General features: G+C 38.4%; 1 protein-coding gene across 2 annotated transcripts in view; it reads left to right on the plus strand.

Moving 5' to 3' along the window:
• The window catches only part of TBC1D19 (TBC1 domain family member 19), a 119,095-nt gene extending 102,456 nt beyond the window's left edge, over window positions 1–16,639 (plus strand). The window contains exons 16-21 of one of the 2 annotated variants that reach the window (XM_036330711.1): window positions 1,543–1,575; window positions 2,832–2,941; window positions 5,109–5,200; window positions 9,140–9,255; window positions 14,266–14,336; window positions 15,314–16,638. In XM_036330711.1, coding sequence (XP_036186604.1) covers window positions 1,543–1,575; window positions 2,832–2,941; window positions 5,109–5,200; window positions 9,140–9,255; window positions 14,266–14,336; window positions 15,314–15,388 — 497 coding nt within the window. In that variant the 3' untranslated portion in view covers window positions 15,389–16,638. Of the gene's footprint in view, window positions 1–1,542; window positions 1,576–2,831; window positions 2,942–5,108; window positions 5,201–9,139; window positions 9,256–14,265; window positions 14,337–15,313 lie in introns of both variants that reach the window. The other variant, XM_036330721.1, reaches the window with a different exon arrangement.
• Window positions 16,640–16,851: the final 212 nt, after the last annotated feature.

The raw sequence follows: 16,851 nt of genomic DNA on the forward strand, positions 1-16,851 counted from the left end.
CCCCAACCCCCTGATTGGCCCTGCTCTGTGTGTGACAGGGTAGAGGCATAACCTCCCCATCGGCCCTGCCCTGAGTGTGAGAGTGGCGGCACCCCAACCCCCTGATCCGCCCTGCTCTGTGTGTGACAGGAGGTGGTGCCCCAACTCCCCTATTGGCCCTACTCTGTGAGTGACAGGGGGGAGCTCCTCAACCCTCTGATCGGCCCTGCTCTGTGCGTGACAGGGGGCAACGCCCCAACCCCCTGATTGGCCCTGCTCTGTGCGTGACAGGGTACAGAGCCCCAACCCCCCTGATGGGCCCTGCTCTGTGCGTGACAGGGCAGCGCCCCAACACCCGGATTGGCCCTGCTCTGTGCCAGGGTGTGGCGCCGCAACTTCCCCATCGACCCTGCCTTGAGTGTGACAGGGGGCGGTGCCCCAACCCCCCAATCGGCCCTACCCTGAGCGTGACTGAGGGTGGCATCGCAACCTCCCAATCCGCCCTGCTCTGTGCATGACAGGGGGCGGCGCCCCAACTCCCCAATCGGCCCTGCTCTGAGCCCGACCAGGGGCTGCACCTAGGGATTGGGCCTGCCCTCTGCCACCCGGGAGCAGGCCTAAGCCAGCAGGGCGTTATCTCCCAAGGGGTCCCAGACTGCGAGAGGGCACAGGCCAGGCTGAGGAACCCCCCTTCCCCCGAGTGCACAAATTTTTGTGCACCGGGCCTCTAGTGTATTATAACTCACTTTAGATGACCTCAGAAGGCCCTGCCTCTGAGCATGTCGATGATTAAAGCATTTCTAGACTATTTTTCAAAACAGTAAACTTCTCAGCTTTCTCCTGTACTGTTTTTGCAGCCTGACTTGGTACAGTGATAGATATTCAATGGTGTGTATATTGCAGAACTTCTGTTTTGAACCTAAGTTGTACAAATTCTGATTTTTCACTTACAATGTGACAAGATGTTTAGCACACCAAGTTAGGCTTTGAGTATTTCTCTGAAGTGGATGTCATTTACTTGTGTATAATACTTGCCAAAGATTACACTGAATTTGTACTATATTCCTGCCAATACTTTTTCTAAACCACATTCTACGATAAAAATTTTTGATAAGTTTACAGAGGAATGTATCTATACAAGGGTACCTTGGAATGCTCCCTTTTCTTTTAACAGATTGTACTCAAATTTACAGCATAAATTTGTTTCAGGAAGGATATAATCTATTCACTTTCTGAGACCATATAATTAGTTCTTTAACTTAGTTCTGAGAACTGCCTTCTATTTTTGCCCTGTTTTTGTAGTACATATTCAAAGTTTTAATTTTTCAACATCATCAATAGAAAATTAACTGGATATATATTGCAAACCTCTAGTTTGCTATTTTAAAGATATTAAAAAGCATTTATTTTTGTTAGTTACCATCACTAAGTCTTTCTGACATTCATGAACAAAGTAGAAATAAAAAATAGGAAAACTTTCTATTTTCAGTTTTAATCCTCTAAAGTTTACCTAATAATTCAGTGGGCATACTAATTGAAAAGAAATACTTTTTTTTTTTTTAGGTGTAATCCCTTTTCATGGATTTTCAATGTATGGTAAGTTGGGCTTAAAAATATTCACTGTTTATTACACTTTAGAAAATTAAACATGAAGATCACACTTTATAGCACATCACCACACACAAGTGATCATGAACATTTTAAACATTGAGTTTCGTATTTGTTTATATGTCCAATGGAAAAAACAATGTCGTCATAATTGCTCAGATGGTGATTGCTTGACAAACTAGAATTAAAACAAACTGAGACTCATAGACACAGACAACAGTGTGGTGGTTACCAGAGGGAAGGAGGGTAGTAAAGGATACAGGGGGCCAAATATATGGTGACAGAAGATTGTTGTCCCCACTATTGCTGCCCCCAACCTTTAAGCTAAACAGAAATACCTTAATGCTTTACTGTTGTAAAAAGAATCAGCAGTAAATTAATACTTTTCTTTGTAAAAAGGCCCTCAGTCCTACATCAGATAATCATGGTGAATGATGTAACACAAAACGTTGAAAACTAGCCTTCAGTGAAACGGAGCCAAGGGGCCTAGGACCTTTGCCTTATGCTCTCCTTGGTGGTGTGGCTGGGGTGACTGATGCCGTAATGTAATGTTGCTGTGCACACCAGTAGGCTGGGGAAATTGTGGATTATAAGGCGCTCTGCTTTATCTCTGATAAATATGTGAGGAACGTAAAATAGAAAACCTACAAAGGCTAAGGACATAAATTTTACTTCTAATAATAAAAAATGCTAGCCCTTTTGTCCTATTTTAATAATTTCAGCTGTAAGCTTGTACTTGAATGATTTGGAGGCAAATTAATGATGTCAGAAAGTTTAAATCTTCTAACACTTCTCAGAGCACAAAATGCATCAACTCCTGATTGTTCACATTTCTAGTCATTGAAATAGTCTAAGGTTTATACACACAGGGAGAAAATGTTTGCTAAGGAAATAGATGATGCTATAGATTTTAAGTATACTACTTTAGAAAAATATGTTAAGCATCCACAAATATTTGAGCCGCAGCACTTATTTAGTTAGAACCAGTAGAATAGAATAATCAAAATTCAGCCCCCCTCAGGAACTCTAGTTAGTCCCTTACCACTTCAGTTTTAGTTACTGTCTTTCTTTCAAATTATAATATGTATGTCTTTTAAAATTTGATTAAAACTTTCCTCTAATTTAAACTTGTCTATGAATGAATATTACTATAAGAGATGGACTTACTCTTTCATTTTCATGAGTTTATCTTTTAAATTTTAGTAGTTCTGCAATATTACCAGTGATTTTTTTTATTCTTTCAGTTGCACCACTTTGTTTTCTATACAATGAACCTTCCAAATTGTATCAGATATTCCGTGAGATGTATGTGCGTTTTTTCTTCAGACTTCATTCCATCTCTTCTCATCCTTCTGTAAGTTCATAAAAAACTGGGTCAAATCAGACTCTAATCTGTTTTTTATTCAAGAAAAAGTCTCTTACTCAATTAAACTATAAAACAACAAATTTTCACTTCTGATGTCACCAACAAGGTTCTATCAAATAAACAAAAGAGAAGAAGAAACCGATATTTAAATATTTTGGTAATAATTAAAATGGGAAAAGTCCTTTATCAATTGCTTTTAAATGATCTTTTCTGTGTTAAAAGAAAAACATAGAAATGTCTGTATTATCCTCTTTGGCAAAAATGCCCACCTTTCTTGAAGACTGATTTCCTCAGCTGTGGAATGAGGTTCACCTATGGAGTTGTGTTTCTGTAGCCTGCAGAGCTGCAGCGAAGCCGACAGAGCACCGGGTGGCACTGGCTCATGGCAGGTGCCCAATAAATGCCGCTGTTTTTATTGCTATGATTATCGTCATCACCTCTTCTTTGTTGTTAATGAAAATCAAAAAATGTATTTGTCACTTATTTTTCAGTTTCATGTTTGGCTAATTCTCAGTTATCATACTAGATATTTTTCTTGTATTTATTCAATAGGTAGCTCCTTTGGCCTCAGTATGAAAATCAAGGAGATGCAGATTGGGCATTTTTACCTGTCTTATTTTGGCTGGTCCTTTGTTGTATCTTCTCCCTGCCATGAGCCTGAGTAAAAGCAGTGCTTATTTTCAGTTCCACTTTTTCCCACCTCTGGGCCTGTTTTGAACAACCTGACTTACTCTCCGGAAGAAACATTAGATTGGAATGTGTCGGGGCTACCAGATTTCCCCAAAGAGGCAACCATCACCGCTGCTAAACTACATGGTTGTCCTTTATCCCCCCAGCAAACTCTGTATTCTTATCCCCTTCCTCCACCTCCAGTTTGCTCTCATGCATCACTAGTGACAGCTGGCAAATAACAGAAACCAGGGCGTCACCGATGCACAAAGGAGGCACCACAGTTACCCTAGTTTCTTCTCTCTGAGACACCTTGACTTAGCGCTTATCTTACATGAATGCTTAATCTAGAATCCTCTGAAATATATGAAGAATTCTCTTTTCTAATGCTTCATTCTTAGCATCAGATTTCTTCCACTCAGATTCTATACCATTTTATGCTTCAGAGTTTTGACCTGGCTGCTCAGTACACACCCATGGGTTTTCCCCTGCAGAGCTCCGAAGCTCAACACTGAGCCGTCTGGGTATTCCTCTGTCTCCACACTGACCCGGAGGTGTCCTTTTTCAGCTAATTGATTGGGCCAGCCCTGCCTCTGCCCTTTCTTTATTCCATGAAATAAAGACTTAGAAGTGGCCGGCTCCTTTTCTGGCTTGCAGCTAGACTGAATTATTTGGAACCATTACAGCCCTTTTTCTTTAGAAATTCAAAAAGAGGATTAAAAGTTCCTTACTAAAATCAACCCTGAGGAATGCTGAGCTGCAAGAAAGACTTTATTCAGAGTTGTCAAGTAAAAAATGCACTTGCAAGACCATCTGCTTAAATTGGTTACTTCCCGTACTCTACAAATAATGCCCTTTTAGGAAAGTAGATTTCAGTAAAAAATAATCTTTATATGAAATAAAAAATCTTGTTTGATAACTTTCTGGTGCAAATCTCAAGCAGTCAGCAATCAGTCTTTCCCTGTGGATGGATTTCAAAGAAAGTGGAAAAAATCAGGAAATTCTTTCCCTGATGGGTGAGGCAGCTGGCAGGGAAGAGCTGTGTGGGGGGAGAAAGTAAAGGGTGTGGCCGTGGCACCAGAGAAATACCTGGAAACTGGCATGCTTCCAGAAAAAACTAATTTGCTGGGCCTAAGTGATAATGCATGGCTTACAAAGTGGCAGCTTTTCTATAAAATGATGTTTTCTTTGGACTCTGAATATTACATCCCAAGTTATGTGGGAGCCTATTGTGTTAAAAGGAGGCTCCATTGCATATCTGTAAGAGTAGGTTTCCGTAAAGAGGGATAAAATGTATCTTTAAATACAATGTTGGAAATCATTAGTGTATGTCCTGTTTTTGACTCTTAAACAATATAAAGAATATGTTGACAAAAATATTTATGTTGATACTGGTTTTCTCGTTTTCATTTGAATAATTTATCAGCAGAGTTAATTTTTAAATACTAAAATATGTATTCCTCTTGTGACTTATTATTGTTTGCAGGGTATTGTGTCACTCTGTTTGCTATTTGAGACTCTTCTTCAAACTTACCTCCCCCAACTCTTTTATCATCTACGAGAAATTGGGGCTCAACCGTGAGTATTTTTCTCTCCTAATTGAAGAATAGATTAGTTGACATTAGAAGGTTCCTTTTCATCATTGTAAATCACTTGCAAAGATGAAGTAATTTTTCAGAGAAATTAAACTAACAATTTTTCCCTATAAAACAATTATGAAGTAGTAAATTGTAAGTCTGCATTGTACCAAAAATTCTTGGAAGGATTATTTGCTAGGATTTTTGTGCCTGGTACAAGAATCACTAAAATGAACTAATTTCTATTCCTAATGAAAGGTGTTGGCCAAAACTAAAGCAAAAGTTTATGGGGCAAATACTAAAATTAAGTCAGTTCAGGCTAAATTGATCAGAGAGCACTTTATGAGAGCTATGTAAGTTTAAAATTTGCTGTCTTGTTAAAGGAAACTAAGTCAGTTACCTATCAATGGTTGTACACTGTGATTTTTCCTTCCAAAAGTTGGAATATTTGTTCATATTTCTCAATATGAGTTATCAGTGAATATGCAGGATACCTCTGTACCTAAATTTTATTGGTTCTCTTCTCTCTCTCTCTCTCTCTCTCTCTCTCTCTCTCTCTCTCTCTCTCTCTCTCTCTCTCTTAAATAACAGTGTATATAAGGCAACAGAAATTTCTAAATGACTTTACAATGTTTTGTTAACTATATTCTCTGTGCAACTATTTCCCCCTATTCAAGAGGGCATATTTGAAAGGAGCATTAACTCTCTGAGGCCACAAAAGGCGTTAATGAGAAATGGGACAGTTTAGTGTTTATCTTCTCCACACTTAAATCCACAGCAGATGGATGGATGAGTGGGTGGGTTTAAGAGACAGACCCAGATTCAAATTCTAACTCTGCTAAATTATATAATCCTGGTAAAGTTATTTAAATTATCTAAGTCTCAATTTCTTTCTTTAAATCAAGATAGTTTATATTCCTCATTTTTTAAATCAAGAGAATTTTTACCTCATGCAGTTGTTTCATGATTGAATGATTAGATAGCTAGCTCGCTAGCTAAATAGATAATATATAGATCTCTTTCTTTGTCTCTCTGTTTTTTTCTATAAAGCACCACTGAATTTCAGACTTCTTAGACCTTAGGACTGCCATTTATAAAAACAACATCTCATATCATACACTGATAATACTAGGTTGATATTCTTTCCTTGGTAGCCATTAAAAAACAGGAATCTGTTAATGATAAAGATTATAAAACAAGAATGTGATAGAAATATTGTATATTGAATATAACTAGACTTTACTAGAATGAAGACAGTTGATTGCTAGAAACTAAAATTCTGATATTTGATATTTTTTCTAGCCTATTTATACACTTTAATCATTAAAAGTAAATTTATTTTAGTGACTTAGGATAAACATTAAAATACTTATGCAGGAAAAAGTATAAAAATTCATTTGTCAAGCTAGAAATAAATTATTTAAAGGCTTTCATGAATTAAAACTGATAGTGTTGGAAGGCTTTTAATTCAGTATTTAATGTCTTTAATAGATATAGAACTATTCAAGTTACCTATTTTTTCTTGATTAAGCTTTGGTATTTGGTTCATTTTATCTGTTATCTTATTTATGGACATAAAGTTACTTATAATATTCCCTAATTATTCCCAATTAGCCTTTTGGTATCTATAGACTAAGAGTGACTTCACCTCTCCCAATCCTGAGATTGATATTTATATCTTCTCTCTCTTTTTTATCCTGCCTAGAGCAATGGTTCTCAACCTTCTGGCCCTTTAAATACAGTTACTCATCTTGTGACCCCAACCATAAAATTATTTTTCTTGCTACTTCATAACTGTAATTTTGCTACTATTATGAATCATAATGTAAATATCTGATATGCAGGATGGTCTTAGGTGACCTCTGTGAAAGGGTTGTTCAACCCCCAAAGGGGTCGCAACCCACAGGTTGAGAACCGCTGGCCTAGAGGTTTATTAATTTTATTATTTTTTGAAAGAGCCGGTTTTGGGTTTTATTGATTTTCTCTATTGTTTTTCTGCTTTAAATATCATAGCACACACTCTTCTACTTATTATTTTCTTCCTTATGATTGCTTTAGGTTTATTTTGCTCTTGCCTTGCTACTTGTTTAAGATGAAAGTTAGATCAGTGGTTTGAGAGCTTTTTTCTTTTCTAATAATGTTATCAATTGCCCTCAAAAGACTGCTTTACCTCTGTCCAACAAATTTTTGTGCTTTCATTGTCATTTAATTCAAAATATTTCTTAATTTCTCTTGTGACTTTCTCTTTGACTATGGGTTATATAGAGTGTGTTGTTTAATTTCAAAATATTTATAAAAATCTATCATCTTTTTATTGACCAGAGGCCCGGTGCACAAAGTTCGTGCACGGGGGCGGGGGGGGGGCGGGGGTGGGGTGTCCTTCAGCCCAACCTGCACCCTCTAGCAGTCGGACATCCCTCTTGCAGTCTGGGACCCCTTGCTCTTACAGCTCAGCTTACTGCTCCTGAGCACTGCCTGGCTTCTGGCTGAGCGGTGTTCCCCCTGTGGGAGGACACTGACCACCAGAGGGCAGCTCCTGCATTGAGCATCTGCCCCCTTATGGTCAGTGTGCATCATAGTGACTGGTCATTCTGGTAGTTCCGCCATAATGGTCGCTTAGGCTTTTATTGTATAGATTAGAGGCCTGGTGCACTAATTCATGCACGGGTGGGGTCCAGTCAGCGGTGGGGGGGGGGGGGCTGTAAGTGGTTGGCCAGCCGGCCCTGCCCCCATCAGGTTGGGGGAGGCGATCAGGGTCAGGGCGGGCTGGGGGGAGGGGAGAACACAATGTGGTAGTTCTAAGAAGATGCTATGAGAGATCCAGTAAAATGAGATTAGTTGAAGTTAATAATTTAGACTTAAAAATCAAATGAATTTAAAAATTTTAAATATCCAGTGGCCAGAAGTTTCTTTGGCATCTCTAAAGAGTATTTTAAAACCAACCAAAACACCTAATTTGTCAATATTATTTTGTACTTTGTATTTTATTCTATTAGAACAATAGTTTTCTCTTTCATATTGAGAAATTTCTGAAACTTTGGGTCTTTTTCAGTCTTACAAGAATTAATATGACACCAACAAAGACAATATCTGGGTCCCTTTCTCTTGCTTTAAGAAAATAGCACAGATATTTACCTACATAATAGTATAACAGTTCCATCAAAGAGTTTGTCTAGCACCTCTCAGGGGCAGAAAAATGAGGTTTATATAGTAATGGATAGTACAGAAGGGATCAAGCCAAAGAGTTCATTTCCTGATTCCAGAGATAAATTGTTGTAACATAACCTGCTTATAAATAGTGGGCTCTCATCCTCTTAGGGTGTTGTTTTTTTTTTGCGGGGGGTGGGGGGGGGCGGTGGAATTTAACTGTGTTTTCTGATCGATCTTTCAGAGTTCTGACAACCCTTCCTCTTTAAAATGAAGTGTTTGAAATTAGAAATCTATTTCTCAATTCCCTTATAACTTTAAAACTATTTTTCTTTGTCTTTAACAATTCCTTTTATTCATCCTATGTAGCCATTTGACTGAGATGTAGGAGTGTAATTTATTGAGTAGGAAAATTATGCAGCTATCAAGCACCCTTTCAAGTATTTTGAAAAAAAAAATTCCAATGATCATGGCTTGCCTGAAACTGTCAATACTCCAAGATCAATTCACTGATAGCTAATTAGTACATACCCTGAAAAATAGAAGGTAGACATGAGTCTTCGAAAGGCTGAACTGTAGCACAAAGGAGGATCAAGCAGATATAATTCTTCCTCTCAATACTTTGAGACCAATCATTTTAAGACTCGTGGTGTTATAAATGCCCAGGCGATTTCTGAGATTCATTTAACAACAGAAGTGGTTGGGCTCTTCTAACCTTTTGTAAGATAGCGCCTTTTCGAAAGAAAGGAAAAAAACCACTGGTAAAATTTATTTATTTTTTCTTTGCTTACAGACTTCGCATATCATTTAAATGGATGGTTCGAGCTTTCTCCGGATACTTAGCTACAGATCAACTCTTGCTTTTGTGGGATAGAATCCTAGGATACAACTCTCTAGAAATTCTTGCTGGTAAGAGGAAGTGCTTATTTGTAAAATACATGCTGTTTATATAGTAAAGCCCCTTTCCTTTCTAACATTCACCATCTGTCATTCGAGTTTAAGTCTACACTTATCTGTCATTGTTAATTCATGGAAGGCAAGTACTGAGGTTCTGTGATCTAGATACTTCTGTGTAACTGCCCAACACCAGTCTGTTCCTAGTCTTTCTTTTTGGCTCCCAGGAAAGTCCGTTTCTCCCCCTCCACCACTATCAGTCCAACCAGGGCTTACCGTCTCAGCACCTGGCAGACCTGTGCAGCAGTGTAGGTACACACTCCACCCTGGATTCCTCTGACTGTCTTAGTGTTGTTCTGTGCTCCATCTCAACTCCTGCCTGAAATCCTAACTGACACTGAGCGTCCCTGCGCTTCTGGACTTCAACTTACACTGAATTCAAAACCTTTTCCTTTTTGCTAATGGTCTCTGACTCCTGCCCTGGTGGCAGAATTTCCTTTTAGGTATTCTCTTAAACCAAAAATATTTTATGGTTGTTTTTTTTCAGGAAGTCAGATTCACCTCTCATTTAATAATTTAGCAGTTCTTACAACAGATATTACACAAGGCAGCTGTTTAACACATAGAGCACAGGTTCTTACTGATTATATTATTTTGCTTCTCTTGTACAAAGTAGACTCAGTTATTTTTATCATTGGTATTATCAGAAAATTCAAATAAATATTACAAGGTTTTTATAATAATGGATGGAAAGCAGAAAAGTAGGCGGAGTATTGGGTCCAACCTTCTCCAGTTGTGTGATATTGAATAAACTATTTAACCTGTGTAAGGCTTTGTTTCCGTATATTATATCGCTAGGATAGTAAGACACCTTTCTGGGCTACTGTGGAAATAATGCTTAAGTGAAGATGTTTTTCTTGTCAAAGATTCTCTAGGGACCATATTAACATATTATTGACTGCTGAGAGGTCTAGAGTAATTGGGTGGCATTTTGAAAAGGAAAATTAGAGTAATAATAAAATGTCATAAGGAGAAATATTACCCCAGTGTATTCAGAGATATCACTGATGTTTCCTATCTCAATGGTTTTTAAAGCCCATCTAAATATGAGGAGGAAAGAATGGTCTGCCCTCGTCTCCTTTGGCTGAATGAAGGGACACATATAAACTAAAGATAGAAGAGGTCTCAGAAGTCCTCAGGTATCACCTCTTTCACGCGTTTCTCTCCGGCAGTCCTCATCCCCTGAACACTTTGGTGCAGGGTAGTCCCTGTCTTACCAGGTCGCCCATTTCATTTCTGGATGTTACGACTTGCTAAAATGTACGACCAGTAAACCAGAGTCATCGGCATGGTTTTTCTACTCTCAGAAACCCCTCCTTTCCCCAAAGTCTTCTGTTTTCCCAGCTAAATGGACTTGTTTTCCCGGCTAAATGGACTTGTTTTCTGCTCCTCTTGCTCAGGCATCAGGATTTTAGTCTTTCCACCAAATAACTCTCCTCAGTTTGGGTCCTAAGTTTGGAAAGTATTGTATATAGCTTTTTGTCTCATTTCAAAAAGATATTAGAGTGTGTTAATGAAAGGGGTTCAGTATAAGAAAGTACTCTCTAATAATTAGGACTTTCCAAAAGTAGAATGGGCTTTTTAATTGTCACCTGAAGGGTTGAAATTTCTACTATGAAAGAAATGCTGAATTAGAAGGCCTTCAAGGTCTCTTCCAATTTAAATTTTCTCTTTTTGTGACTTATCGCCCTTCAGGAAGCTGAAGTAAAAGCGGCATAAATTAATATTGAATACTGCATTTGCTCTAAGCAGGCACATGCTATGAACTCAGTACCTTAAGTAAAAAGTTACTGATGAATAGGTAGAAATTCAGTCCACACTGTTGCAGCCATCTACTCTTCCTGCGTGGTTTTTAAAAATCAACAGGGAAGAATTATAGACCATGTAGAATGGCACTACACTGAGGGGTGCTCCCACCATGGAATGCCAATCAAGAGCCATGGGGCAGATAATTTCAGGTAGATGGATCAAATTAGTTTTGATTATTTAAAATATTTTCTTATTTTTTTTGTTATGAATATTTGGGATCCACCTTTTTTTTGCTCAAATGAGTTATTAAATATAGTCCTTAGAGATATTTTAGTAAGTTAATACTTACTAAAGTATTTAGTAAGTAAATACTTACTGGCTTTAGTTGTGAATTAATTAGAGCCTTTTGTAGAACAGTTTAAAGCAAAGGTGCCTTAATGTTCATGATAGAATTGCTTAAAATTACAGTAATGAGAATAGTTTAAAAGACCAAAGTAAATATTAGCATTTCTGTATATCAGATGAAACATGATTTCAGTTGAAAACACCCTAAAGTATAGACCTTTTCTCCCGGGCAAACAAAGCCGTGCTGTGGAAGGGCTGGGCAGAGCAAACAAGAGCAGGCAGAGAGGAACTCCTGTGATGCGACACCAAGATAAATAAAGGTTATGAGCACATGAGCATTCTGGGTGCTAAGGTCACTTACTTAGTGACCTGCGCTTTCTTCCCTCCTCTGCATTTGGAAAAACAATTTCCCGCCATGCAAACTCTTTCCTGTACAGCAGATCTGACCCTCCTGCCAAACTCTCACTGACTGTTAAATTATGCACAGAAGGGGAAGGCATACTCACACGCCTTAGCTTCTGAATGTCTTCCTGGCCAAACATGGTTCCAGGTACTGGGAAACCATGAAGACGTTGCTGGTCCACGTACATGGTTTTCTTTGATATTCTTGTAAACAAAGAAGCTCAGTGACTTTACAGTACTGAATAAGTCGATACTGCTAACCCTCATGTCAGTAATGTCATCACATGGTGATTAGATGCTCTGGCCAGAGCCCAGGTGTATTCAGGCTACTGTTTTATATCTGTGTGATTTAAACAGTCACCCAAACTCACTGTGCTTCAGGTTCCACATTAGTAAAATGGGGCAATAGTAGTATTTTACTCATAGAGTTAGTGTAATAATTAATTACTATTATCATTATTCCCATAGTAAAAATGTGTGTGTGTGTGTGTGTGTGTGTGTGTGTGTGTGTGTGTGTGTATTCTAGTTATGCAATGTACTTAGGAACCAGTCTTCCAATAATTTTGTAGATTTCTCTTTTTTTTTTATTGCTTAAAGTATTACAAAGAGTATTACATATGTCTCCTTTTTTTTCCCCCCGCCCTTGACAATCCCCTGGCCTCCCCTACCCCCCCAGTGTCTTATGTCCATTGGTTATGCTTATATGCATGCATACTAGTCCTTCGGTTGATCTCTTACCCCTCCCTCCTCCCCACCCACCCTCCCCGTCCTTCCTGCTGTAGTTTGACAGTCTGTTCGAGGCAGCTCTGCCTCTGTATCTATTATTGTTCAAAAGTTTATAATGGTCTCTATTATCCATGAATGAGTGAGATCATGTGGTATTTTTCCTTCATTGACTGGCTTATTTTACTTAGCATAATGCTCTCCAGTTCCATCCATGCTGTTGCAAATGGTAAGATTTCCTTCTTTTTTACAGCAGCATAGTATTCCATCGTGTAGATGTACCACAGTTTTCTAATCCATTCATCTACTGATGGGCACTTAGGCTGTTTCCAACATTTATAGGGAACTCATACAACTCAACAAAAGGAAGATAAACAATCCAATCAAAAAATAGGCAAAGGACCTAAATAGACACCTTTTAAAAGAGGACATTCAGAAAGCCAAGAGACATATGAAAACATGCTCAAAGTCGCTAATCATCCGAGAGATGCAAATCAAAACAACAATGAGGTACCATCTCACACCTGTCAGACTGGCTATCATCAACAAATCAACAAACGACAAGTGCTGGAGAGGACGTGGAGAAAAAGGAACACTTGTGCACTGCTGGTGGGAATGCAGACTGGTGCAGCCACTATGGAAGACAGTATGGAGTTTCCTCAAAAAACTAAAAATGGAACTCCCATTTGACCCTGTGATCCCACTTCTAGGAATATATCCCAAGAAACCAGAAACACCAATCAGAAAGGATATATGCACCCCTATATTCATAGCAGCACAATTCACCATAATTTTGTAGATTTCATTTCCTAAACTTCAGTACTTGTTGGACAGTGAATGCATTACCACCACAGGTGATGGAATAAACAAGGGCGAGGGAGAAGTCAAGTATCATCTCCAGGGAGTACTGTCTCCTTATCGGGTTGCCTTCCTCTTCCACGGGCCCTTCTGTTGTTCATGATGACTCATTCTCTCACATGGAGTTCTATGGGAGGTTACATAAGAAGTGGTGCATGTTAGCATTGCTCGTTTTTCATATGCTTATGTTTAATGAAAACAAAAACCCAAAGGTTGTTTTCTATTCAAAGTAGAACATTAACCTTCAGGATGTCCTATAATGGTTTTTTCAGTTTCAGCTTTTTCCTGTAGCCAATTGCAGGCTCAGCCTCCCAGCAGCTCTCCCCATAGGCATGTCCATTTGTGACCTAAGAAAGTGCAATGCTCAGTATAACAATACGAATACAACAAAACATTGTAAAGATACTTTTAAGAAAAGGTGTTATTGCCACATTTTGATCATGATGCCACCTCAGTACATATGAAACACGATGTGATACATTAAAAAATCCAGTCTCCTTGTAACTTTTTAGAAGCCTCTCTATTGCATTAGTAAGAAACACCTGCATCCAAATAAACCTTAATTTACAAGACAGTCATTAGATCTTCATGCCATTTAAAAGCTGTTATAATTTAAGTTGTAAGTATGAAAGAAGCAATTTATAAAATGGCTTTTTAGGGCCTTTGACTATTTCTTTTCCCCAAAACTGTGAGATACAGTTTATCAACCACCAGGCACCGTTCTCCAGAGACAATCTCAGGAGATTCATCGCAGGACCTTCGCTCAGTGCAGGCGTGTGCTTGTGCAAAGCGCCCTTTCTGAGCTCTCGTGCTGGGTTGTGGGCACAGCAGTAGACTGGTGGGGCTGATGAGTGGCCAGCAGTTGAAATAGTGTGCATTCTCTTCCAGTCCTGGCAGCTGCCGTATTTGCCTTCCGAGCAGTCAACCTGATGGAGGTGACATCACTGGCTGCAGCTGAAGTAAGGATAAGTTTCACTCCGAAGGGATGGAAATAGCTCCTGAGGGCCTGCCAGCCTCGGGCACTCGAGTCTCAGATGCCTGAGACACACTTTACTCATAGCCTAGTTTTTTTAACGTGGGTAAAACCTGTAAGTTCTGAGCTAAGTAGTATTAGGTATTCAAAATTTCTTAATGACTTGAAAATAATCTTGTGAGAGAGTCATAAACAAGATTATTGTAGAAAGCCATTGTAATCATTATGGGAAACAATATACCTAGTAATTTTAATAAAAACTATTGGGTCTTATGTTGTGTTTCCTTAGTAGTGTTTACATCCATGTGTGAAGTTCATAAAACAAAGAAAAACTAGCTGAGATAGTTAAAGGGCATGTGTTTGGACGACATACTAATGATAAATGAGCTTTCTTGGTTGTTTTTAATTGTGAGTTAATTACTTAAAGCTGGTTTCTTTCCAATAGTATACCTGAAACATGGTTAAACAGTGGCTTGCCATATTACTCTATTTGTTATACGTTTTATCCTTAAAATAGCCGCCTACATTCTTTGTTTAAAGGGAAGAGGATGTTTATGCATCTTGCAACTGAATAAACATTAGTCCCATCTCGAAATTATTTCCTGAAGTCAGTTACTTCTTATACTACTACAACAGAATGAGGAATCCTAATGTACGTTTATTTATAGAAGCAAGTTGAAATGTTAGACCTCTTATAAACTCATGCTACCTTGTATATTTGAAGAAGGCTCAAGGCTAAAGTCCATGCTAGCATTTTGCACATGTTCTAACATTAAGCTACACAGAAAAGAAAAGGACCATTGTAGCTTTATTACAGAGGTTAGGACACATCTGGAGAATTTAGAGGGTGCGTCGATGCCAGCATAACATTGTGATGGCGTTTCTGTTGCCCCTTATTTCATAGGCTTCTCTTTGCTGATGAGAATACTGACAGTAATAATTCTTTTTGTTTTTTTGTTTCAGGCAGTTCTTGCTGACCTTTCTACTTTAAAAGTTATGCCTCTTCTTCAGATTTTTTTGTTTGCTACTGTCACCTGATCTTCTTCAAGGTCACTGACAACACATAAAGTTTTTCATTAGAAGCTAATCATGAACTATGCAAACTGCATAAAACCAAAATCCAATAACGATCATGTTCCCTCCTCAGTTAAACAAACCTAAGTCATTTTTTGCTTTTTGAAAAAAGAACTCAGCACACCAAATATTGCACTGCATGCTGCTGATTTTCAAGAGAGAAGCAATAGACTGAACTTCTGGCGACTTGAGTGTTCTATAGGTACAATCCTGACCTGTAAAAAGCATGCGACAACATATGCAATAAGAACTAAAGATGCTGTAATAAACTTGAAGAGGTAATGCAGCCTCTGGGACAATTCTCTTATGTCAGTTTGTAAATTTATCTCTAGATAATGTATTGTTTTATCTTATAAATTGCTCTTCACCCAGAACCGGGGGCGGGGTAGGATGTGGGAAGACTTGAAAAAGATAACGCTTTTAAGTAGAAATTCACATGTGCTTTGGTGTTTTTAACAATGTTCCCTTCCCCAGAGATTTTCTAGATCTCTCTCCACTTTATTTCTCACTTAATGTTTTGTACTAGGGGAGGTCAAATACAGTTGTGTCCACCTGCCAGTATTGTATTCATTATTTCCTGGGGTGGGGGAGAAAGTCAAAATTATGACATGATCTGTTCAAACTTCTCAACCTTCCATATCACAGCGATTAGAAGATGACACTGCTGAGGCCTGTTGCCAGATTCTGTTACTTTGGAGGATACCTAAGGATTCAATGAAGGGAATGAAATATCAAAACCATATTCGCTTTTGCTGATGGTTGGTTTAATGAGATTTACTTCTAGGGAGGAGCAGCTGCAAGACCAGCAATAGATACTAGACATTCCTTCCAGAACTGACGTCATGCAAGGCTCAATCTTATGTTGGTCTTTATTATAAGTGGAGGGTCTTATTGTATATTACTTCCCAAAGGCCTACCATTTCTGTAATTTGGAATAATAGTATGAAAAAAAGAAGTCCAAAACCATTCTTTTGATTTTAGGCTCAAATTCAAGATGCTGCTAGCAGAGGGGGTATAGCTCAGGGGTAGAGCATTTGACTGCAGATCAAATTCAAGATGCTGATCATTTTAACAAAACTCTAAATCAATATAGTGGAACCTTGTTTCTCGAACCATTTGCTTCTCAACCCGGCATCCCTTTCATGCTGATACTGTATGGTCAGTCACACATCTCTCGGGTGACAAGCAAAAGAGAGAATGCACGAATGAGTCAGTTTACCACTGTTAAAATCTCAGGATATTGTGCTGTGAATATTTTGGGGTTTTTTTTTTTTTGGCTTTTGTTGCTGCTCATATTATTGTTAAATTTCATTTTTTACTGTACATTTCCTTTCCTTTTTGTTAAATTTTCATTTACACTTCATGTCTTTTTTTGTTTTTAAAGTGCTTATTTATAGAATAAACAGTATCATAGATGTGTACTGTAT

This window comes from Myotis myotis, unplaced genomic scaffold (assembly GCF_014108235.1).
Source record: "Myotis myotis isolate mMyoMyo1 unplaced genomic scaffold, mMyoMyo1.p scaffold_m19_p_1, whole genome shotgun sequence".
Lineage (NCBI taxonomy): Eukaryota > Metazoa > Chordata > Mammalia > Chiroptera > Vespertilionidae > Myotis > Myotis myotis.